The following is a 26,365-nucleotide window of genomic DNA, read 5'->3' on the forward strand; positions in this document are numbered from 1 at the left end:
AAAAAAATTCTCTTTTACTTCAAGATCCCTCAACATACCAAGAACTTGATCACGAACCCACCAACAGGCGATTGAAGAAATTAAATTCCCTTCTAGATGAGGTGATAAGTTTAGATGTAGACACGATAGAAAGGTTAAAAACACATTTTGCAAGACCTCCTAGATTTTATGGTCTACCTAAAATTCACAAGACAGGCATTCCCCTTCATCCTATAGTTGACTGTATTGATTCACCTACTTATCGCATAGCCAAATATTTAGCGAAATTATTGAAATCACATATAGGCAAATCACGCTCTTTTTTGAAAAACTCTTCAGATTTCTTAAATAAATTAAAAAGTATCTCATTACACCCTACTGATCTTATGATGAGCTTCAATGTAGAATCAGTATATACCAGTGATGGCAAACCTTTTTACCCAGGTGTGTCAAACTTTTTTTTTTTTTTTAAATATTGACGTTGTTGATGTGCCACTTGCATACATGCATTATAAATGTAACTACATAATCATAGATGATGACTTATACATATCATATTAGGCTATTTATTTAATAGGACATTGATATAAAATCTATGAATTCATATTATACAATTAATTTAATAAACTGAAATTACAAACTTACATTACATTTAATGACTTTTTCTGTTGCTGACTACTGGTAGAAAGTTCTTTCAATGAACAAACCTACCTTTGCCTTAACTGAGAGTGATCTTACATGATTTATCGCAGTTTTATCATCAGAATACCAATATTTTTCAACATCCAAGGTGTGTCACCTGAAACCCTCAAGTGTGTCAGTGCTGACATGCGTGTCATAGTTTCGCCATCACTGGTATATACTAATGTACCTCTCTAAGAGACTTTACAATTATTTGCAAACTTAGACCCACACATCTAGAAATACATCTTGGAACATCTAGAAGAAGTCCTGTTTTCATCTATATTCTTTCAACCAACCTTTTGGGTGAGATATGTAGACGATATCTTTTCAGCTTTCGGTGTGGCCTCACAGCAGAGTTTCCTTACCTTCCTTTTTAGTCAAAATCAATTCCGTATATCCTCATATTAAGTTTACCATGGATATTGAAAAAATTGAAAAAGACAAGTTATTTTTTTTAGACATCCTCCTCATCCGATCACCTTCAGGTATTCTGACAACAACAGTTTACAGAAAACCCACTTTTACTGGACGTTACATTCTCAAACAATCTGCCCATCATCCTTATCAAAAAAAAACAGGAATCATAAAATGTTTAATTTGACGAGCTAGAGCTAATTGCTCAATTCCCCATGAATTACAGAAAGGACTTTCAACTATCAAACAGCATATGAAATTAAATGGCTTGTCCGAAAAAACTACACAACATCTGTTCGATTCCTACAATCCAATTCCATATATTTCTGGGATTTCAGAACCAATTTCAAGAATTCTGAAGAAATATGATTTAACAGCCACTTATATCCCTGTTAACAAAATATTCAACTATTTCCTCTCTTCTAAAATAAATGCTCAATTATGTCTCTGCCTGGTGTGTGTATATCAAGTTCCTTGTAACTGCAATCTGTCGTACTTTGAACAAACCGGACGCTCTATAGAAAAAAGAATACATGAACATCAATCATGCATTCTTCACAATAAATCCGATGTCTTGATTTGCACAGCACGGGATAGAGATAAGCCACAGCATTCTCTGATCCAAGACTCACCTTCTACACAGATGTCGCTATAAATTCGAATGGCTATTCAAAGAGAGTGCTGAGGCCTTACGTCAGCACCCTAACTTGAGTCAAAATGACTGTATATCCTTGTCAGAAATATGGGAAAGTTTAATCTTGATAACACTAATTTTTTTATTATTATTATTTATTTTATTTTTTAAATAATTGAGACCTTTAATTCTTACATTAATCTAATTAGATTAATAAGTAATCTAATTATTAATGTAAATAATTAAAGTAAGTAATAATTCTTTAATTGAATTTATAAATTTAGATTGTTATATGAAACTGTGAATTAATACCTATAATTTATTCATCACTTGGATGAAATTTACCTCTCTTTAATGCTTAGCGATGTAACATCACATAGCTTGTTCAACTTTTGAATGAACAATTGTTTGTATTCCACCTTGTAAAAACTGTTCCTATCAAGCCACTGAATATAGTCTGTTAGTTTCAGACTGAAATATTTGACAAACATTAAAATATTCTTGTGTTAACGTGTTTATAATTCTTAATGTCACAAGTGTCTCTCAAGAATAGTCTCCACTGTTATTCATTATCTATATTGATCACCTGATGAAGGAAAGTGGTATTAAATATGATATCGAAATTGGCAATGTCAGTCAAGAACCATGTTATACTTCTGAATAAATCCAGTACAAGTCTGCAAGATTCCCTGACTGTTGTAATAAATTTGGTATGAAAATCTGCAATAAAAATGACAAAGACAGTAAAAGTAGGCAGAAACATTAGAAACCACAATTGGATCCTGAATGGTGAACCTATAGAACAAGTAAAACATTTCAGCTATGTAGGCACAATTTTTAGTAAAGATTGCAAATTAAATATGGAAATGGCCAAGAATTAGTAATGCTGGTATGGTGCAAAGTCAGCTGAATAACTTTATATGGAATTAGAAAGAAATTAGTCAGAATGATAAAATTAACTTAGGTATTTAAATTGTACATGTTTTTGGTCATAAAGTGTCACAAAATAAAGACTTATTGAACTTCTTCCTCATCAGAGATCAAACAGAACTGTCTCAAATAGCTACAACTCTATCACAAAATGGTTATCCTAGACACATTGTCAACAAATTTCTATACAGAGATAACCAACAAGAAAGAACAGTCGCCCAGCAAATCTCAATAGCAGTCATCCCCTTTATAGGTTCAACTTCCACAAAAATTGCAAGATTGTTAAAGACACATAACATCAGGGTTGTATTTAAACCAACAAATAGCATAAGACAGGTCCTAAGATCTCCTAAAGACAGTGTGCCATTTTATAAATATCCAGGTGTGTATAATATTCCATGCACGTGCGGGTCTTTCCTACATTGGACAGACTTCGAGAAGCCTGGAAATAAGACAGAAAGAACATGTAGGCGATGTTAATCACAACAGAACGATCACCTCAGGATTGGCACATCACTTTTCAACTTCGAACCACACTATAGACTGGAATAACAACTCGATGCCCTACGTAGACCAGGATTACAGACATCGAGTATTTAAAGAAGCGGCAGTTGGGCAGTTGTACTACGTACGGGAAGTAACCTAAACAGAAATCAAGGGGCCATTCTGAACGATACCGGGAAAAATCTAATTAGCTCCCTCAGTTCAACAGAGCTACAGTACGCAAATAATCATATTATGCGTTTGCATGTAACGCGTGTTCATGATGCTGAGTAGTTATGTCACGCGAACGTGTCACCCTAGCTACCTAACAGGTACTAACGGTTTTTTGTATTTTTAAACCTTTTTTGCATTTACCTTTTTTTGTACTTTGCAAGCCTTGAGAAAGCTAGTCAGTTACTAGCGAAACCGGTAGGCAATTTGTAAGAGCTTAAGTACGTTATAAATATATGGTCTATGTAACAATAAGTCTTTATTTTGTAATTTAGGTATTGTTTCTGGGAAAATTCCCATGCTACTCCTATTAAACACTATTATTATTACTATGGCTATTATAGCCTGTTTTTGTTTAGGAGTGGCCCTTATTTTAAATACATTGGCTATTTTTATACAAAAGAATTTATATATATATTTTAGGGCATTATGGGTGAGTATTGAAGGCAATTATTGCAGAATAAAAGAGGAGAAAAAAGTTTGTACATACCTTGTTTTGATACTAGGATGTCTTCAAATTCTATGTTTTTGCTGAAGGCTGTTTATAACAAGGGGGAAGGGAGCATGGGGGTGGGGGTTTGACGCGGGAAGAATAAATTGGAAACTCAGGTTTATTTTAATAATATATATATTATTGTGTTTAAAGGCACTTTTTTTGGCAGGGAAGGGTTTACTTATGGGAAAACTGGGGCAGGGGAGAACGTTAACGGGGTGCGAAACTGTTTCGGTTAACTGGCCATCATCGGAACATTTTCGGAATGAGTGTAGGTCTATGTCATGACTGCAAGTTGAATCTCCTAAATAAGGGCATTTGTTGTCGCTAAATGGCCGGAGGCATGGCCTGATTTGTAAGTTGTGAATCATCCAATATTCAGAAATTAGGTAGGGTCGGTGGATGTTGATTGAGTTTTCATCACATTTTATAGCAATTGTTTCAGATATTCTAAGCATTGTTTCGTTGTCTTGTTTTTCTATGATTATGGCCTTGTCGATTTGTGGGATATATTTCAGTTCAAGGGCATGAGCTGCAATTTCTGTTCTCTGTATTTTCTTTTTCTTTTTGATGTTGCGATGGTTTTGTGTGTTTAGATGTTCCAGAATGGGGATGTTGCAATCCTGGACATGCTCTTGTTGTCTAGTCCATAAAGACCTAATGGTAGAGCCAGTGTAGGTGATGTCACAATCTTTTTGACAAGGAAATTTGTAGACTACGTTGTGGTGTTCGAATATTTCTTTGTGTGTGAGAGATTTAGTGGGTTTTAGGAGAGTCGCTAATTTTTGGTTCGTGGTGAATACTAGCTAATAGTCCATGTGTTTGAAAATGTATTTGTAGGCTTTGTATGTGTTTTGGATGTATGGCAATTTGATGACCATACGTGTAAGGAAGTCTGTTTTGGTTGTATTGTTGTTATGACAGGTTTTTGCCATACTGTTTGTGTAATTTATTAGATGTGTGGGATAGTTGCGATTTTTAAAAACCTGTGTTAAATACTTTAATTCCATGTTAAGATAATTACTATTGGTTGAGAATTTGTAAGCATTGATAAATTTTGATAGGATGACTGATTTTTTAATGGAATATGGGTGGTATGAATTGAAATGGAGGTAGTTTCCGATATTTGTGGGTTTGTGGAATATCTTCGTAGCTGTTTTGTTGGTTCTGATTAATGTCAGGTTTAAGAAATTGATGGATTTGTTCTGTTTCCATGGTGAATTTTAGTCTGTTGCTATAATCGCTGAGGGATGTTTGTAAAGCAGTGATGTGTGAGGGTTTACCAATGCATAGAATATCATCTACGTATCTGCCATAAAAGGTGATCCAGGGGTGGGGAGTAGGAGTGATTCTATGTGTGCCAGGAATAGTTCTGCTAGTTGTCCACTGATGTTTTGGCCCACTGGGAGACCGAAAATTTGAATATATATGGAGGTGTTGAACTTAAAGAAGTTGACATTTATTGTGAGTTTGATCAAGTTAATGATGTCATTTGGTGTTAATTTTGTGCATGTGTGTGTGTGTGTGTAGGGTGTGGTCCTCTGCGAGTAGTGTGTATACAATGTCTAATGTTCTGGAGATGTCCACGTTAGTTTATGATGAAGTTGCATCTAGTGAGGTGAGGATGTCATCATGCTAAATTAACTTTTTACAAGACAGCATCCAAACTAATTTTAACTTATGGAACTGAGAGCTGGATAAGAAATAAAATCTTGATCAAGGTCTGGAAATATCTGATATGAGAGTTTTTAGAAAGATTAGTGGAGTGAACAGATATCATCAGTGGCAGTATCACATTAAAAATGAGGATATTAGGAAAGATCTTGCCATTGTTAACATTCAGGAATGTGTTAATAGAGCTAATCTCAGGTGGTAAGGTAACAAACAAAATGGGAGAGGAAAGATTAGCAAAATAAGTGTTCTTTGCCATGTTGGCAGAAAAAACAACCAAAAGAAGACCAAGGTGTAAATGGATTGATACAGTAAAAAGCTCTTTAAAAGACGGAAATATACGATCTGATAATATTGGAATCTTGTCAGATAATAGATTAATTTGGAAGAAAATTGTTGATCGGAATTTAGTTATGATGTAACTTTTCACATAGTTGAAAAAGTTGTGTCAGGTAACAAAGATGATTTCTATGGTAAGGAAAGCAAAATCTGATTATGAAAAGAAATTAGCCAACAAAAGGCACCAATGTGAGAACAGAAGTTAATGAATTTGAGGTACAAAGGAATTATTTCCCCGTAATGCATAGCATTATACATATCCATAAGGATATGTGCTTTGCATTATGGGACAAGTGATGTGAAATCATTAGCCTCTATATATGAGTTGCCCAGTCATGAAGTTACTACAAGCTCGAACTTTGTTTGCTTATACTTGGATAAAATATTAAACCAAGAATATAATTTCTTGGCATCTTTAATTTATGTGTCAGGTAAATAAGATGATTTGTATGGTAAGGAAGGCAAAATCAGATGATGAAAAGAAATTAGCCTAACAGACAAAGAAATTCCAGAGTTCTTTCAGTATGTGGCACGTTGGAAGAAGAATGGCTGTAGAAGGATAATTTTAATTAGTGATGAGTAGAGATGCAGATGAAATACTTGAGCTACTGGGTAACCACTTTATAGCAGTATATCATCCAAGTGAGGATATACTGCTACAAAGTATATCATAGCTGTGGCAGAGGTGACAGGCACTGATGTGAGAACAGAAGTTGGTGAATTAGAAGTATACAAAGGAATTATTTTGCATAAAAGAGGATCTAAGTCTGTGGTAGCAAATTGTAGACCAATCAGTACCTCTGGAGCAGTGGTAAAAATACTGGAAAAGTTGGTCGAAAAGAGAATTTCAGAATGGATGCATAAGAATGTGATAATAAGTCTATGAAGGACAGCATAGCTTGTAAAGGGGCAGTCATGCCTTAATAATTTACTAACTTTTTACAATAGAGTGACATCTAAGTTGGATAGAATGGATATATATTATCTTTCATAATAATAACAAATGTTGCCAGAGTGAAGCCTTTAGGCTTTTTATTGTAATAGTTGCATTTGGATTTACCATTGTGTTCATAATTTTATTTAGTTCTGTATCTGATTAATTTTTGTTTCAGTTCTTCAAACCATGAAGGATCATTACCATTTTTGCTTGAGTATGTGTAAATCTTTGAATACTCCTGGCATTCTTCAAGCTGCTGGTGTTGACCCTAATTCATCAAACATCACAGCTGATCACCTCATCTACAATTATGCTATAGAAATGGTATGGAATTTGTCATTGTTGAAATTAATATTTAATTTTCTAAATGTCAAGGTTTAAATGAATTTCTTAAATAATTGTTTAAGTTGAGTGTATTATATATATAACACTGTTATGCAAATAATTTGATTTGTTACTGTTTTTTTAATTGATTAAAAAAAGAGAGAGAGAGAGAGAGAGAGAGAGATCACGTGGTCATCTGTATACAGTGCATTAGCATATTATTCCAAAATTTACTATATGATAAGTCATATGACTTCTTTTCCCCTTGTGACTTTGGATTAACCTCGTAATGGTCAAGACAAATACTCAGCAAATATAATTCTGGATGCAGTATGCATTCTGAATGTGTTATACTAAAATTTCTCACTGTTTTTAATAAATAAAAATAAATAAAAAATACTGTTTTCTCTTATTTAATCTCTGTCTTGTGTGACTGAAACATTAGTCAGACTGATTTCTGTTACCTGATTACTATTATTTACTTAAGCTATTACTGGTATGGTTTCATTTTAAACTCTGATGAGATTTTAAAAAAAAAAACGTTTTTTATCTTATCTTTTTAATTCTTTACAAGTATAAGCAAACAAAAGCTTGAATTATCTTCACATCAGATTGCCTTAGTGTCCCATAATGCACAACATTCCCTTTTTAATGTGTATATCATGCATAGAGGAGTTCAGGTGGGAGGTAAGAAAGTTTAGTAATGTAAGGGGGAAGTAAAGATAAGGGATTCAGAAAGAAAGGTACAATGAAGCCTTAGTTCCTTTTTTTTTTCCTTTCATATTGTAGTGAAAGACTGTTTTCATTTTCTCCTCCTTAATTTTATAAGAAAATTTACGATTTTCTTATAAAAAAAGACTCAGAATCCCAGAGACAGCTAGTGTCCCTATAATTAGTCTTTTCTGTACCAACCTTGAATTGGCTTTTACCACAAGGTTTTGTTCTTCAGTCATCCCTCAGGTTGATTAAATTATCTTGGTAGACACGAACATCTTCATAGCTTTAAAAAAAAAATGCTGAATTTTATTGCTTCTCACTGGATGGTATTCAGAATAGATTTAGCACTTTTGCCACAGTTTTGCCACCTTTGTTGAAATTTGATGTCTCCTAATATTTGTTTTTCTAGATAAAGAAATCTATTTACTGAACACTAAAATTTTCTTAAAATTAAGTTGGACTTGAAATGTTCATACTCATTTTTTGTCTGGTGAGCATCACTGGAAAGAAAAATGTTTATTTAATTACTAGTTTCATACATTTTGTTGTGTACATCTTCAGATTAAATATTAAATACAAATTGAAAAAAAAGGTATTAACAGATTTCTAAATTAATAACTTATACATCAAATGAATAGAAATCAGACGTTGAATGTAGTATTCAGATGTCAGATGCATGGCTTGTTGCAATATGCTGTGTAACTTGTGTAGATCTTTGATATATATGCTGACCAGAGCTGGTTTAAGATGAGACCTTGGTTTTTATTACATTGGGTTGGACTAATTATCATTTCAACTAGCCCTTTTAAATCTACAAACATAGCTGTTAAATTCTGTGTATGGCATTTTTCAAAGTTCCCGAAGTACTTGACCCTTTTCTTTGGTGGTGTGAAATGCCAATCCTGACTTATTCCCCATTTCTTCACCACATCTTTACACAATAATCCATACTCAGCCTGATACAAAACTTATACAATGGAATCACGACATCTTTACCTCTACATGTCAGTGTCCTCTGCATCATTGCCATAATCTGCTCTATTGCCCTTATAATTTTACCAGAATGTTCCGAAAATATTATATCCTTGTCCACCATTAACCCCACCCACACTTCTAATCTCCTCCACCTCTTCTAAGATATCAGCTACCACTCTTAAACTTTACCTCTCATCTTTGCTTCCTGAATTATAAAACCTTATGCTTTGCAATACAGAACTATCAAATTGAATAGATTGGGGAAATGGGCATTTGTTTACCCATTCATCCAATATGTTCAAATTCCTCTTACAAAGCTACAATATCTGCAAACAGCTGCATATCACCATTTAAACACTTCCCAATATCATTAACATATACAAGTTACAGCAATGATCCCAAACAGATACTTATGGTACACACACACACCATTAGTGACTTTCCTCTTCTGGGATATCACACCCCTATGCACAACTTGCTGATACCGATTAGACAGTCTCCAATCCTAGTGCACTCAGATAATAAGCGATCACCAGTATGGATTCCTTCCATCACTGCCAATCAACAGGAGATCTACTTGCATTTATCACCCATCTCTGGACAAATACCATAAAGGAGTTTAGTGAATCTCAAGCGGTTGCACTTGATATCTCCAAAGCTTTTGACCGGGTCTGGTACAAAGGCTTGCTAAGCAAACTCCCATCATTTGGTCTGTCTCAGGACTTCTGAAGTTGGATTGCCAGCTTTCTGTCTGGACACACACACACTTGTGTGATGATAGACGGCTCCTTATCATCTCGCATTCAACTAATGGCAGGGTTCCACAAGGTTCTGTTCTCTCACCAACCATCTTCCTGCTATATATATCAATGGCCTACTTCAGATGACCTTGAATTCAATACCCAGTTTTGCAGATGACATCACATTGTACTCCTCCCTTTCATTTGATAAACCTTACTCTACACAACTCACCTACAAAACATCAACCACCACTGCCCTGAATTGTCTCAGAAATGGGTCTGAGATAACCTTGTCAATATCATTGCTAGTAAAACCCAGTTCTGTCTTATTTCTCACAAAAAAAGAACCATTTTCTACAAGTATTATTTTTGATAACACTCAAATTTCCAGACAAGATGAGATCTTTCTTCTTGGTATTACCTTGACATCAAGCTTCTCCTGGCATTAACAGATCACAGCCATTAAATCCTCAGCTTCTAAAAAACTAGGATTTCTCTTTTTCGCTCAAGGTGTTACTTCACCTCTGAACAGCTCTTAACTTAAAATCCCATCTGTCCAGCTATCAAATACTGCTCTCACATTTAGAGTGGACTCCTAAGAGCTCCCTCAAAATGCTTCACTCAATACAGAGGAGAGCAAATGATCCATCTTTTACCAACTCACTCCTCCCACTTTTGCACAGACATATGGTTTCTGCAATTTCTGTATTCCATAAATATTTTCATGGCAAATGTTCATCTGAAATAGCATCAATAATTTCCTGACACAAACTAAGCCCGTTGGAATGTATGCAGCTGGCACCCAACATCCCTTCACAGTACACCTTGAGACCCACAGAACAAATTTCTTTTCCTCCTCCTTCATCCCTGCTTCTGCTGTATTGTGTAACAATCTTACCCCTGATGTGTTTCCCAAGGAATACAATATACAGGCTCTTAAATCAAATGTAAACAAGTTTTTCCTTTCCCAGCTCATTACCCATATAGAGTAGTAATGTACTGTGTATGGACTCAACATGGAAAAAAAAAAAAAATCTCCCTTGTCCAATTGCATTTGTTACCTTGTTGTAATAAGTAGATTTCTAAAAATACTTTTAGCAAATCCATGTTGTCTGTCAGAAGAGAATGCTGCTGTTGTCATTCCATTGAATCTTGTCCTCACTAACCTCTCTAACTTGACCACAACACCAAACAGATTGGCCGATAATTTGAAGCCCTAGTCCCATCACCTCCCGTGTGATATGAAATAATTTTACTTTCTTAAAACTCCTTTGGAACTTGATACAGTCAAAGACTCATGTTAAAAAGGTATGAAAGCTGCTAACTCCCTGAAACATTTCCTCAAAACATGATATACCATCAACTCCTACTGCCTTAATTATTAATAAGTTTAGTCAATTAATCATATACCTCCTGCTCACTTACCATCAGCATATACTACTTTCTTACTACTCTCAATTTCTGCAAAATGTTACCTTCCCAAGAATGAAATATGTTTATGGAATACTCATTTAACATCTCAGTTATATCCTCTTTAGTGGTTGTCATTCTACCATCTTGACTAGCTAGTGTCATTCATCCATAATTTTCTTTCTGCTGGCCACTGAATCAACTTTTATTTGTTTGTTTTTTCATCTACTGACTGCTGCACTTTTGCTATCCTTACCAAGTGAGTCACCTTTCTTGCTTGCTCTTTTTACTCCTCATGCAACTGATTTTTACCATTCATCTTGTACTGCCTCCATAATGCAACTGATTTTTACCATTCAACTTGTACTGTCTCCTTCTTCCAAATTGCATACTTTTTCATTCATCCATTTCACACCAACTTTATTTAAACTGACCTTTGGAATGTATTTATTGCCTCTTCCTGAGCAAGGCCCAAACAGCATTGATTGCCTTTCCATCCAATTCCTCATTCTATGATATGGCTGCAAGCTCTCCTGGATTTGTCATAATCACCATCCTTACATGACAGGCCACCACCCATGTGATCACTTCATGTCCCCTTCACCAACTGGAGGAAGATTTGATATCCTATTTATAATAACAACCTCTGATGAGATAATCAAATCCAAGACCCTTGATCTTAAGACAGTTGTCTCTCAAAAGAAGAAATTCATTTTCTTTGCCCCCCCCCCCCCCCAACTGTTGTGTCATTATTCCGGTCTATATTACCATAATTAAAATCGCCCATAATTATAGTCCTTTTCTTATTAGCCAGAACCATTTGCCTATACATTTCCTTTGCACTGCTCTCCACATTACGAGGTATATAGCACAACTAAATATTTAATCTTCTCAACTCTTACCTCATTCAGATATTTGGATGTTTTCTGAGCAGCTGATCTCTCATGTGCCCTTTTGATCTGATTGATTGATACTTGGTTTAAGATTAGGTGAGTCATTATTTTCACTTCACACTGTACCGTATTATGAATCTACCTTGAATTAGTTTTTGGATTTTGAATCCTTTTGAAAACTAATTTTCAACATTCCATCAACTCTTCAGCCTTTGGATATAAGTAAGTATTCAGTAGGTATCCTTTTTTTCTTTCTCTCTTTCCTTACTTTTCCCATTCCCAAGGCTTTGATGCATCTTCACATGTTTTCAGGGTTGGATATGATAGGCTTTTTTTTTTCCCTCTGTCTTGTTATCAAGCTGAACCTGCGTGCAGAGATCAGGTATTCTATGTGCCCTTTTTAGTTGGCATGGTATGGTTTTTAGATTTAGCTCAGATTTTACAGCAGCTCCCTGAATGGCCAAATTTTTTGCAGTGATGGCATTGCCAATCGTAAGCCCTTCAGCATAGAGATTCTGGCTGATGACCAGGTCACAGACAGTTATGAGATCAAAGATCTCATGCTGCTCTTTACTGATTTCATCCAGCACAAATTTTAAAGAGAAGACAAATAGCAGCATTGGCTATTTGTCTTCTCTCAGCATGTGATTCTTGAGATTGGCCACCACTTCTTCAGTTGTCACTGATTCAGTGATACAATGCAACACTACCGTCACATTTTTTTCACTTTTCAAGGTGGAGGTGTGACATGAGACGCTTCGTTCGTCTGTAAATTTGGTGATTCTGCAGTAGCCAGTGACTATATGTTGTTGAATGCAAAACCCTTAATTAGCGTACTTAGAAAAACTGAAGATAGGAGCCATCAATATAAGGAGTATTAATGGAAAGGAAATTGAACTTGCAGAAGAATTGGAACAGTACCATGTGGATGTAATTGGCATTACATAAAGAAAACAAAAGGCCTGGACAGAGGGACGAATTCCAGATGATTGGAGTAGAGCTCTCATAGTACCCTTATATAAAAAGGGAAATAAAACTGAATGTGAGAATTACAGAGTATTTCTCTCAGGGGCAGATCATTTATAGGGGCCAGGCCCCACCTATATTTGTATAACTAGTCCAATAATTGTAGTTTTAAAAAATACGTTTCTTGTAATTATTATTTTTTGATCTAATTCCAACACGTTTTATTGTTTAATAAAAAAAAAAAAATTACTGTAGTATTTTGTTGCAATATTGTATAATGCGACTTAATACGGACTCTGGGGCCAGCCACTGCTGGCCCTATTTTATGTGTAGAACACAGGGTATGTATGAGGCATGTGCACTAGTGATTGTGTTTGTTTACTGGGCGCAACGCTTATCTGGCCCAATCACTGCATTTTCATGTACGTACATAGCATGCAATTCTTTGATTGTGAAGCACATGCACTAGCGATCGTGTTTGTTTACCGGTGCAACGCTTATCTTGGGGCCAGTTTAGTCTTGCCCAGTCACTGCGTTTGTACATAAATAGCGGGCGATTCTTTCATAGTCTTATTATTTATTCCCATTGTTGATCTGTTTTATTGTAGTTAAAATGTATTGTTTCCATAAACAATACATTTTAACTATGAACAAAATCGATAGTTTATTGGAAAAACATTTCTCGTTATTTCTTGGAAGTTTCGACATTGATTTATAAAATAAATAATAGAAATAATAACTTTTTTGTTTTAACACTTGAAAAATTAAAACATTTTTTAGGGTTCCAGCTGGAGTTGAAACAGCATCTTTGGATTTCTGGTTCCTTGCTCTAGCCTGTTGAGCTGCTGCTTTTTTTTTTTTTTTTTTTTTTTGGTATAGTCCATTGAGCTATGCCCGCAACTGCAAATCTTTTGAGTTTTCATGTTGTTAATACGTTGAGCCTGTATATGTTACATCCTAACAGTTTAAAAAAATTAATAGCTCAATGCATCAGTGGATTCTGACTAAACATTATTGTAATAGAAATAATAACTATAAATCAATAATATAACCATCCACTATATAAATATAAAAAAATTAAGTTGTTTCAGGCCCCTGGCCCCACCTATTTCTATTGTCACCAGCCGCCACTGATTTCTCTACTGACTGTTCCTGGTAAGATTTATGCAAGTATACTTGAGAAACAGTTCAGATGGATTGTGGAAGGGAAACTTGCTGTACAACAAACTAAATTTGGTCCATATAGAGGCTGTCAGAATCTGATTTTCACTTTACAAGAAATAGTTGAGAAAACATGTGAATATAACAAAGATCTGTATTCAAGTTTTGTAGATATGGAAAAGACATATGACAAGTTGCCAAGAGAAAAGCTATTCAAAATGCTACAGTTATGTGGTGTCAATGGGACATTATATCAAGCAATGCTTATTCTTTATTTGAGTTGTAAGTCAGCAGTTAGAATCAAAGGAAGTAAAGGAAGATGGTTTAATGTTAAATCTGGTGTTAGACAAGAAGGTACATTATCCACTCTCTTATTCATTATCTATATGGATCACATTATGAAGGAAAGTGGTATTAAACCTAATATCAAAATTGGAGATGTTAATGTCAGCTCTTTGCTTTATGCGGATGATGTTATACTTCTAAATAAATCCGCTACAAGTCTGCAAAATTCCCTCACTAAAACAAGACAGTGACAATGAAAATAGACAGAAGCATTGAAAATATCAACTGTTTCTGAATGGAGAACCTATAGAACAAGTAAAACATTTCAGCTACTCTGGCACCATTTTTAATGAAGATGGTAAATTAAATATGAAAATAGACAACTGAATCAAAAAAGCTGGTATGGTAGGAAATCAACTGAATAAATTTATATGGAATAAGAGAGAAATTAGTCAAAGCACTAAATTAGCTGTACACATGACCGTGTTCAAACCCATTTTAACTTATGGATCCTTAAGCTGGGTTAGAAATAAAACACTTGACCAAATACTAGAGACCGCAGATATGAGAATCCTGAGAAAGATTAAGGGCATAAACATGTGGCATCAATTGCAATATCATATTAAAAATGAGGATATTAGGAAAGAAATTGACATTGTTAGCATTCAGGAATGTGTTAGCAAACCTAATCTCAGGTGGTATGGTCACTTAAACGGAATTGGAATGGATTGTTTAGCAAAACAAGTGTTCTCTGCCCTGTTTGCAGTAAGAACACTCAGAGGAAGACCAAGATATAGGTGGATTGATACAGTAAAAAGTGCCTTAGAAGATAGAAATATAAGATCTGATAATGTTGGTCTTGGCAGGTAACAGATTGATTTGGAGGAAAATTGTAGATAGGAAGTTAGTAATGATGTAAGTTTCATGTAGTACTATCATATCCTGTGCACCCCTTGATGGCACATGTAAGGAATTTGATGATGATGATAAATTATCATCCACTTTATCATCAATCAAACTTTTTCCACACATACTGAACATTCGTATAATCTTCAACTCCCATGTCAGTTGCAATGCTATGTCCCCTACTTGTATTTAAACTCATATTTAAATAAGCCTCATGGTCCATCAGAATATTGCATTTCTTAACATAGCCATGCCTTTCTTTTTCTCTTATTCAGCCTCTCTACATAAATTACAACATCTTCCCACACATACATATTACATTCATAGCACGGTACCATTTTTGAGAAATCTACGTCGTTTACTTTATTCCTCCACAATAGAACAAGTCCCAGTAGAACAGGCCAGATTCACGAAGCTTCTGTAATCGGTTTCTGTCACTCACCACGCATATAGAGGCAGGTTACCAGAAATACCTGAAAACAGCTGTAACTTTTGTAGATCTTATCGCAACTTATAATACAGTCTGGAGGCATGGCGCAATCTGCAAGTTGCTCCTTGCAGTCCTATGCAGATCAATAGCAAAACTAATTGGTAGCATGCTAAGCAACCACCTGTTCCAAGTGTGTATGGATAAGAACAAAAAGTAAACAAAGAACACTGAATAATGGATTACCACAAGAGTCAGTTCTGGCTCCCCTCCTTTTTAACTTGTACATTGCAGATTTGCCTAATACAGCCTCCAAGAAGTTTTGCTACGCTGATGACATTGCTCTAGCCACTAGACACACCAATTTTACTACAATGTAAGATACACTAATAAATGACCTTGCAGTCCTAGATGAATACTTCAGAAAATGGAGATTACACCCAAATCCTAGCAAAACAGAAGTTTCATGCTTCCACTTGAACAATAACCTGGCTAACAAAGAACTCATGGTCTACTTCAACCACAAACATCTAAGCTACAACAGATTCCTGAAATATCTGGGCATCACTTTGGATAGAACTCTATCTTTTAAACCACATCTCATTAACACAACATCCAAGCTAAAAATACAAAACAATTTACTGCAAAAACTATGCGGAACAACTTGGGGTGCCTCAGCAACGACGCTTCGTTGCACTGCTCTTGGTCTCATTTACTCTGCGGCTGAATACTGCTCACTCATATAGCTGAACAGCACCCATGTGCCTTATTTCTGGAACTGTGAAATCAACTCCGACCTACTGGCTCCCAGTGCTAATCAACATCCCACCTCCACATCCTCAGATCCATCTTTCTTCTATATGAATACAAAATACAGCAAAATCATGGAAATCCAAAATCTTCCAATCCAAGATGACATCCCACCCCTTGAAATAAACTGGCTAAAGTCAAGTTGAAACTTGTTTGTGCAAGAAAAATCTTGCAGAAACAAGTTTCAACATAAAAGAGAAATGGAAAGAGTCCTGGTGTAACACTTTAATAGGGAACTTCCATCTATTAGTGGACCCAACACAGATGCATTGGAGTTTTGACCTACCTCGGAAAACTTGGTCTACCCTTAACCGAATCTACACCAATCATGGGAGATGTGCAGACCACCTTTACAAATGGAGCAATCCTGCCCCATTTGTAAAGGTGGTGTACTAAAACGAACAGTCCTTGTGTCATTGTTGTTCAGTCTGGACATTAACAATATTGGGAAGAAACTGGCAGGAGATGTTCATTTGTTTGTTGTTGATGCAAAGATAGGTGGGACAATAAGGGATGCTACTAATATGTAGCATTTACAGAATCATTTGAATGAGCTGGAACTGTAGCCAAATAACAATGACAGTCAGTTCATTGTTGGCAAGTGTAAAATTTTGTGAGGTTTGGTACACCAAGATTTCCAGTAACATATTATATTGGTGGAATTATGCTTGGAAAAACTGATGAGGCTGGGGATTTTGGAGTTATTATTTATTATTATTATTATCTTGGATCTCCAGGGAGTCAAGGACTCATCAAGGGAGGCAATAAACCACCAAAACCAGCTGTCATACCTTCTCTTAAATTCATTTGCACTAAATGCACTCACTGTCCCTAAGCTTTTACCCCTTTCTTGCCTGTGAACAAACTTAACTTTCATGGATGTGCCCTGTGTTCTCTCCCCACCTTCCATATAACGAAAAATTTCATCATTTTCAATGGGTATTATAGGATGCTATCCTATAATACCCATTCAAAAGTGTATAGACCTCTATCATATCACCCCTCTTTCCCCTGTTAACCAGAGTCTGTAATCCACATATTTGCAGTCTGTCCTCATAATCTAAATCCCATAATCCAGATATAATCTTTGTAACTCTGCTTTGCACCCTTCCCACAGCTTTTTTATCCCCTTGTAATCTGGGAGACCAAATCTACTCACAATAATTCAGGTGTGGTCTTATCAAAGTTGCAAATACAACTCAGAGGATAATTGCAATGTTGAAGTGAACCTTGACATGTAAGGATAAGGAAGTCATTTTGCAAAAGTTGCAAAATAAAGAGGCAAAATGACTTCCTTATCCTTACATGTCAAAGTTTACTTCAACATTGCAATTATCCTCTGAATTGTATTTGTGACTTTTGCTATATGACCTTTGAACTTCAAATTGATATTCACCATTATGCCAAGATCCCTAGCCTCATTGGTTTCTTGTAGTATAACTCCACTAATGTAATATGCCACTGGAAATCTAATCATGCCAAAGTGCATAATTTTACACTTACATTAAACTGAGAGCCATTTTCGTTTGCCCAAATTTCCAGCCTGTTCAAATCATTTTGTAAGTGCTGAATATCAGTAGCATTCCTGATTACCCTGCCTATCTTTGCATCATCAGCAAACAATTGCACATCTGATGTTAGACCCTGCCTGATGTCATTATTCTATAGATCAGTGTTTCCCAACGTGGGGCAATTAGAAAATGACATTGCATTCGTCACCTCATCACCGATATACTCAAAAAATTCACCACTGTCGGCGATAAGTTGTCGATGTTGCAACCCTGACTTTCCAAGAAAAAAAGCTGCATCACTATTACAGCAGTCACCATAATCAAGAACATACAATATCAAGAACTCTCAGAAAAGCAAAATGATGAGTCTGTTAGAAATTTATTTAACATAAAAGGAACAATGACATGGCTTTCTTATGAGCCAGAAACGAAATACCGAAATTCAACTAGTTTTGCAAAAAAAATTGCCTTTCCCTTCATCATATTTAGTTGAATGTGGCTTTAGTGCTGTAAATGACTTACTATTGAAAAAAAGAAATCATCTGGATATCACAAATCATGGGGATTTGAGATTGAAAATCACTAAATTAGTACCTCAAATAAAAACTCTTTGCAGCTGACATCAAGCTCAAGGATCGCATTAACTTGGATTTTATTTTCCCGAGTTCAGTTCTATTTATGTTTTATAATATATAAAGTGTAATATAAAATTTATATTCATTGAAGAAAGTCAAATTAAAAACAGTTTTACCTATGTTCCTTTTTTTATTTAAAGTACATATTTATATTATACTTTTTCAGAACTTGGCTGACTATTATGCTGGGGGGGGGGGCATCAAAATCTTTGAGGCGGGGCATGATCCAAAAAACGTTGGGAAACACTGGTATAGATTGAAGAATTTGAAGTTCAAATTTTGCAAGTAAAAACTGCAAATACAACTCAGAAGATAATTGCAATGCTGAATCCAGTATTGATGTGTAATGATAAGGAAGTCATTGATCTCCTGGGTTCTGATAACTGTTGAATAGAGGCAGAGAAGAGTTATAAAGGGGATATCAGGATTATGGAATTTTTAATTTATGAGGTTAGATTTGAGGACATGTGGACTGCAGACGGGCCAACAGGAGAAAAAAGAGTGACATGGTAGATGCCCGTAAAATTTTGAAAGGACATTATATGGAAGATTGGTACGTGGGGCCAGGCATCCATGGAAATTGGTTTGGTCTGCAGTTAAGAAAGGAGCGAAAGCTGGATTTTTCTCTCACAGGGCAGTGATTGTGTGTAATGTATAGCCTTTCTCAATTAAAGAAGTTTTGTTTCCAACCAAGGATAGTATCTTATGTAATTACGAAGTAATTAATTTAGCCAAAATGAAGTGTCGGTAATTGCTGATGTTATTAAACAAGAATTAGCTAAGAAAATCGATGACTCCATTAGAGTTAGACTTCTTCTACAAATATTTCAAATAATGATGAACTTCTATCCTTTATATAAGATACATAGATAAAAATTGGAAACTGAAAGAGGTATTTATTACTGTAATTCTACTGGCAGTGCAGAATACTATGATACATTAGAGAGTGAAATTAACAACTTATTCTTGCCTTAGTAGCCCATAATGCTCAGCACATTCCCTTTCAGGCTAGGAAACAAAGTCTGCATGTGAAGTATCTTCATGACTAGGCTACTAATATGAAGCAACTAATGTGAATGCAACAGTCTCTATATAAAATTAGTCATGAAGATACCTTACACAAATTTTGCTTATTTACAAAAAAACTTATAATTGGTTAGTAGGAACAGATGGAGTAGTAACATGCTTGAAAAAAATAATGAGATTGTGGCAAAATTAAAAGTAGACATGCCTGATTTAATAGAGCAGAGAACTAATTGCACTTGTGAACAACTACTCTGCAGTGGTTGTTCACAAGGGGGATAATGATGCCACAGTTTCAGATTAACCTGGCCTGAAAATTTAGAAGGTTTTGGGTGTATATTTTAGCAAATATTTTGAGATGAAGAAATAGTTTCGGTAACTTTGGTGAACAAGTGATAATGAGTTCATAGTTGTAGGGAAGCATTTAAACATACAAACATATTTATAAAAGGACAATGAGTAATTTATTTATTCATATCGGGTTCCTCATCAGTCCCTTAGGACTTGTTGAGTGTGTAGTTTATGACTCTAGATCCTGTATGTTCACAGGCTAGTTTTCCTGTTCTGAGGGATGAAAAACAAAAGTTTCCAGGTGAAAAAATCCTCTACCTCCGTATGAGACTAGCTAGCTCACCTTTAGTCGAAAGAGACCAGACAAAGGTTCCTCACACCATGGACAGGTATCGAACCCAGCTCTTTCTGGCCAAAGGGCTTCGTCTATACCGACTGAGCTAGAGTCTCTACAATAAGTAATAAGAACAGGTTACCGTTCCTCTCAAAACTGCTTGAAGTTTTATTCCAGCAAGTACCTCATCATATGAATGAGAATTTATTCAAATGAATTTAATGAAACGGAAGTTGAAGTCATCAACGAATCTCTCCACTTGTAATGATTTATTGATGATACATTCAAATGGCCCCTCTCTGCAAAAGAGGGGCCATTTGAATTCACGTCGAAAGAAAAAGATATTTCTGTATAATTAAATGTAGTAAGAATTAACTAATGCATTACTTTATTTTCTCATGATAACAATTGGTTTTTGAAAACATCACTTATAACAAAATTTATATGAAGTAGACTGATAACTTGGGTGAGTATTATTATTTTTTTTTTGGGGGGGGGGGGGGCTATCAGATTTAAGTTGTATTTTTGGAGCCCTGGAATCAGGTGCATTTTTGTAATACACCCTCCACATATCCATGGTTTCCCCAAAGTGCATAAAAATGGTTAGCTGTTATACACTATCTACCAATAATGTTCAGACACCCCATTATTTGAAGTAATGTTCCATAACTTCCAAGTTTAATAACATAAAAACTGGTGTACAGATAGTAGGAAGCAGTATTTCAATAATGGCAAAGTCCAGTGTTTAAACTTTGCTAAAATTTTATAAATATTTGTATGTGGCTGGGAGAAGGCTAATTGGATTAAGTACCGAGAGCCAGGAGCTAAACACGTACACCAAGTACACGTGCACGGTGGAAAGAGAGTATGCTAGGGGAGATTATGGCGCAAGATGCTCGGTGATGTAAGCAAAGAGGGAGAAATTTAATGACGTAGTAAGGAAGTGTTGGGGGCGGGATTTAAAAGGTGAAGCAGCACCAGCTCAGGGCTTTTTTTTTGTCGTTCTCTTTGGTGGTCGATGCTCATCCCTGTTCCTGGGAAGAATCGTCGACGCCGAGATTGGGAGAATGCCGAGGAGTCCTTGGGAGATCGCCAGTTAAAGAATTGCTTAGCGGAGCTGAGTTTCCCAATTACTGCAGAAACAGCTAAGCCTTGCCGAGCCAGGTGACCAGCGAACGGCGAGCACATGCTTTTGTCACCAGAGATATATCCAGTCCAGACCATTCAGTGAGGTAATGCAGACCAAGCAGAGCGGAAGGTGGACCTGGAGGTGATGTTATATCGTGATATGTATGATGTTCTAATAGTTCCCTAGCAATTGGTAAAGTAGGAACTTTAATCTGTTTACTGAATGTAAAAAAGAAGAAAGACTGTAATTATTAGTTGGACATCAGGTTTAGAAGGTTGTGAATTTTATTCAAGGACTTTAGAGATAGTTTAAGAGGGCAGCGTAACTCTAAGACATGAATGAAGAAATTAGGGTTAATTTTAATGTCAATGAATGAATAACCTTTAGTATTGTGGAGAGTAAGCTCATGATTTACCTTTGATAGAATGTTTTAACTGAACTGAGAATATGAGAGAAAATAAGAGAGAATTATTTAACTGAAAAAAGAGGGAGTAAGAAAAGTTAGATAATTATGTCTTTTCATCGAGATTGATATTGAAGCTAGCAAAGTTTATTCATGATATGTAATCTGACTAGAGTGTAATTAAATGTTTTCTTAACTTCAATAGTTGACTTGCCTGATTTCATTTTCTATTACAAATTTCTATTAGCAAAGTTTATTCATGATATGTAATCTGACTAGAGTGTAATTAAATGTTTTCTTTAACTTCAATAGTTGACTTGCCTGATTTCATTTTCTATTACACCGCTCATAAATAATCGAACCACAGCAGGAGGTAATTTATATGGGAGGCTACGACCACAAACTAAGTTAAAGATTTTTTTATTATTTGTCACCTCCAGGCAGTCCAAAGACTCATCGAGGGAGGGCATCTACTCTACAACTCTGCTTCCACCATTCACAATCCACCGATTGACCGCAACTGCACCAACACCATCTACCGCCGACCGCCACCGCTAGTATTTCCACAGACAATCACAAACGTCCATGCCCATGGCGGAATTCGAACCTGCAGCCTCTTGACTGGAGAGCAGACACTCTAGCCACTCGAGTGGCTAGATGAGGATTATACTACTAGAAGATAGATGAGGTTTGAACTACCTCATATAGTTTAAGAAATTAAGGATAGTGTGCTATGCTAAGTTCTGGTTCTTTGATTTTTCATTGTTCAGAAATCTAGGATTCAGGGTGGCGCAGTATAATAGAAATTTTCTCTCAATCCGAAGAAAGAACCAGCACCAGCACTGAAACAAAGGAATTGCCATTGTGAATCTCTTTGTCTTCTATCCACGTGCAATATCCTTAAAGTTGTTAATGGCCCAAAGTAAATGTTCAGACTGCATAAACTAAAGCGTTAATGAAGTGTAATTAAGGTTCCTTAAACAAACAGAAAGTGTTGATTTAAGGAATTAATAGCAATATAGACACGAAGTAAATATTATAAGACAAGTAAAAAGAAATATAAGGAAAGTGAGGACATAACACTACTGTAAGATAACTGAAAAGGTCCATAAATTAAAACAAAAAAAAAAAAAAAATTAGGAAAAATTAGCTGAATTATAAAGTACTATCTCCCATAAAGGGGATAGACGTAAACCATCAGATCTGTTTAAGTTAGGAGAGTGAAGTGAAGTAAAGTTTCATATGTTTCTTTATAAAGCCATTACATGAGGAACCGACTTTTGTGGAAAAACTCTTGTCTTTTTTTTTATGAACTCTCTGTTCTAGTGATGATAGCATGTTCTGCAAGTCCAGACTGTTCAGGTTTTAGGTATTGAATATAAGACTGATGTTCTTCTAGCCGAATAGAGGCAGATCATCCTGTTTGTCCAAAATAAGATAATCCACAAGAGCAAGGAATCTGGTAAACACCTGAATAATTAAGATGTGGAAGCTTGTCCTTAGGAGAAGTAAGAAAGGTGGAGATTTTTCTGAACAATCGAAAGGCAACAAAAATATTCAATCCTATTTACGCATTCCTATCCCCTTTGTACCTTGTACATAAGGGGATAGGAATGCGTGTTATTTCTCCTGTATTTGAAGAGGAAGACATATTAAAACTACTCAAAGCTCTTTTGATGAAGGAATTCTTATATCCATTAGATAGAAAGGAAGAAGTAATATATTGCAGTTCTTTCTGTAATAGATCGTCTGAAGAACAAAAGGAGTGGGCCTGATGAAGCAGTGTTTTAATAGTTCCTGCCTTTTGACTGGGATGGTGATGAGATTCAGCATGGATTTAATGGCCTGTATGAGTCTTCTTTCTATAGATTGAGAAATGTAGGTTACCATCTGGTTGGCAAAGAATTAGAAGATCTAAAAAGGCTAACTGCTTATTCGATTCTACTTTTAGGGTAAACTGGATTCTCACTAAGTTAAATGAAGTGCATTTAACTTGGTGAGGAAACTGTTGAAGTTCATCAGAAGAACCATTCCATATAGCAAAAATGTCATCAACATATCTGAACCAATGAGTGGGTCTGGAAGAAATGTTGTCAAAGATACATTGTTCAAAATGTTCCATAAAGAAGTTGAAGATAGCAGAGAAAGAGGATTGCCCATTGCTGTTCCTTCAATTTGCTGATACTTATTTTTAAAGGAAAAATAACCAGAATGTATTACAAAATCAAATATTTTTACAATGTCTAAAAGAAATTCCTGTTGTAATAATTCAATGCTTTCAGAAAGAGGCACATTTGTAAATAAAGAAACAACATCTGAATTGATCATGATATCCGAAACGTCCAAATGAAAATCTGAAATTTTATTTTTGAAATCCAAAGTATTTTTTATATAAGTATCAGTTCTTCTAGTTGAAGAGGAGAGCAAATTTGATAAAAATTTCGAGATTTTGTAAGTGGGACAACTTATGCAATCTACAACTGGCGTCAATGGAATGCCTGGTTTATGAACGTTCGGAAGACCATACAATCTAGGTGGACGACCGAAGAAGGTTTTATGTTTTTTCTCATCATCATCATCATCAAATTCCTGCCATGTACCCTCAAGGGGTGTACAGGATATGACAGTACTACATGAAAAAATTACATCATTACTAACTTCCTATCTACAATTTTCCTCCAAATCAGTCTGTTACTTGTCAAGACTCCAACATTATCAGATCTTATATTTCTATCGTCTAAGGCACTTTGTACCGTATCAATCCACCTATATCTTGGTCTTCCTCTGGGTCGTTTTCCTGCCAACCTGGCAGAGAACACTTGTTTTGCTAATCTTTCCTCTCCCATTCTATTTAAGTGACCATACCATCTGAGATTAGCTCTGCTAACGCATTCCTGGATGCTGACAATGTCAAGTTCATTCCTAATATCCTCATTTTTAATATGATATTGCCATTGATGCCATCTGTTCACGCCTCTAATCTTTCTCAGGACTCTCATATCTGCGGCCTCTAGTCTTTGGTCAAGTGTTTTACTTCTGACCCAGCTCTCAGATCCATAAGTTAAAATTGGTTTGAACACAGTCTTGTATGCAGCTAATTTAGTGATCCGACTAATTTCTTTCTTATTCCATATGAATTTATTCAGTTGACTTCCCACGATACCAGCTTTGCTGATTCTGTTGTCTATTTCTATATTTAGTTTACCATCTTCAGTAAAAATTGTGCCTAAGTAGCTGAAATGTTTTACTTGTTCCACAGGTTCTCCATTCACAACACAGTTGACATTTTCAATGATTCTGCCTATTTTCATTGTCTTTGTCTTTTTATTGCTGACCTTCATACCATATCTATTACAACAGCTATTCAATTTAGTCAGAGAATCTTGCAGACTTGTAGCAGATTTATTTAGAAGTATAACATCATCCGCATAAAGCAAAGAGCTGACATTAACATCTCCAATTTTGATATCAGGTTTAATACCACATTCCTTCATAATGTGATCCATATAGATAATGAATAACAGAGGGGATAATGTACATCCTTGTCTCACACCAGATTTAACATTAAACCATCTTCCTGAACTTCCTTCAATTCTAACAGCTGACTCACAACTCAAATAAAGACTAAGTATTGCTTGATATAATGCCCCATTGACACCATATAACTGCAGCGTATTGAATAGCTTCTCTCTTGGCACCTTGTCATATGCCTTTTCCAAATCGACAAAACTTAAATACAGATCTTTGTTATATTCCCATGCTTTCTCGACTATTTGTCGTAAAGTGAAGATCTGATCCTGACAGCCTCTATTTGGCCTGAATTCAGCTTGTTCTTCACCAAGCTTTTCTTCCACAATTCTTCTCAACCGTTTCTCAAGTATACTTGCATAGATCTTGCCAGGAACACTCAGTAGGGAAATACCTCTGTAATTCTCACATTCAGTTTTATTTCCCTTTTTATATATGGGTACTATGAGAGCTCTACTCTCCAGTCATCGGAAATTCGTCCCTCTGTCCAGGCTTTCTGAACTATGCAGTGCAGCCACTGTAAGACTCTTATACCACCATACTTCAGCATTTCTGGTCGAATATCATGTTATTTTGAAGATTATGTTTTTTCTTTTGATCTTCATTCTATGTAGATATGTTATCTATAAGAGAATTAAGTTTCTTCAATTGACTCCCAGTAAGATTCGATGTAAGAGGCCTATAAGATGAATAGTTCGTGGAGTAATAAAGACATTTTTCTCTCATATTCCTTCCAATCTTGAATATTTACAGCCTTCTGCTTGTCAGCTTTCGTAATAATTAAATTATTGTTATTCTTAAGTGATTTCAATGCTTTAAATTCAGAGTAAGAAAGATTAGGACGTGGATGTTTGGCATTAAAAAGAATTTTCACACATTCAAAATTCAAAACGTAATCTGTTGGCTGTTTTTTGGGATAAGGATCGAATACCCCTGTCTGTGTTATGAAAAAAATCCATAAGTGGCACCTTATTCGGCGTAACAGCGAAATCATGTCCTTTCGATAAAACAAAATGTTCACAGTCTGTTAGTGGACGTCTGGAAACATTTATAACTACTTTATCTATATCAGTAGTATTATTACTGGATCTAGTTAGGCTGA

General features: G+C 35.6%; 1 protein-coding gene across 2 annotated transcripts in view; it reads left to right on the forward strand.

The window, feature by feature from the left end:
* Positions 1-26,365, forward strand: part of LOC150108873 (serine/threonine-protein kinase unc-51-like) — a 400,205-nt gene that overhangs the window by 310,549 nt on the left and 63,291 nt on the right. For both annotated transcript variants that reach the window (XM_090410511.1, XM_090410519.1), the window contains one exon: positions 6,971-7,119. In XM_090410511.1, coding sequence (XP_090266637.1) covers positions 6,971-7,119 — 149 coding nt within the window. The remainder of the gene's footprint in view (positions 1-6,970; positions 7,120-26,365) is intronic.

Source organism: Typopeltis vanoorti, chromosome 2 (assembly GCF_054136105.1).
Source record: "Typopeltis vanoorti isolate ZY-2024b chromosome 2, IOZ_Tvanoo_1.0, whole genome shotgun sequence".
NCBI classification, from domain to species: Eukaryota; Metazoa; Arthropoda; class Arachnida; order Uropygi; family Thelyphonidae; genus Typopeltis; species Typopeltis vanoorti.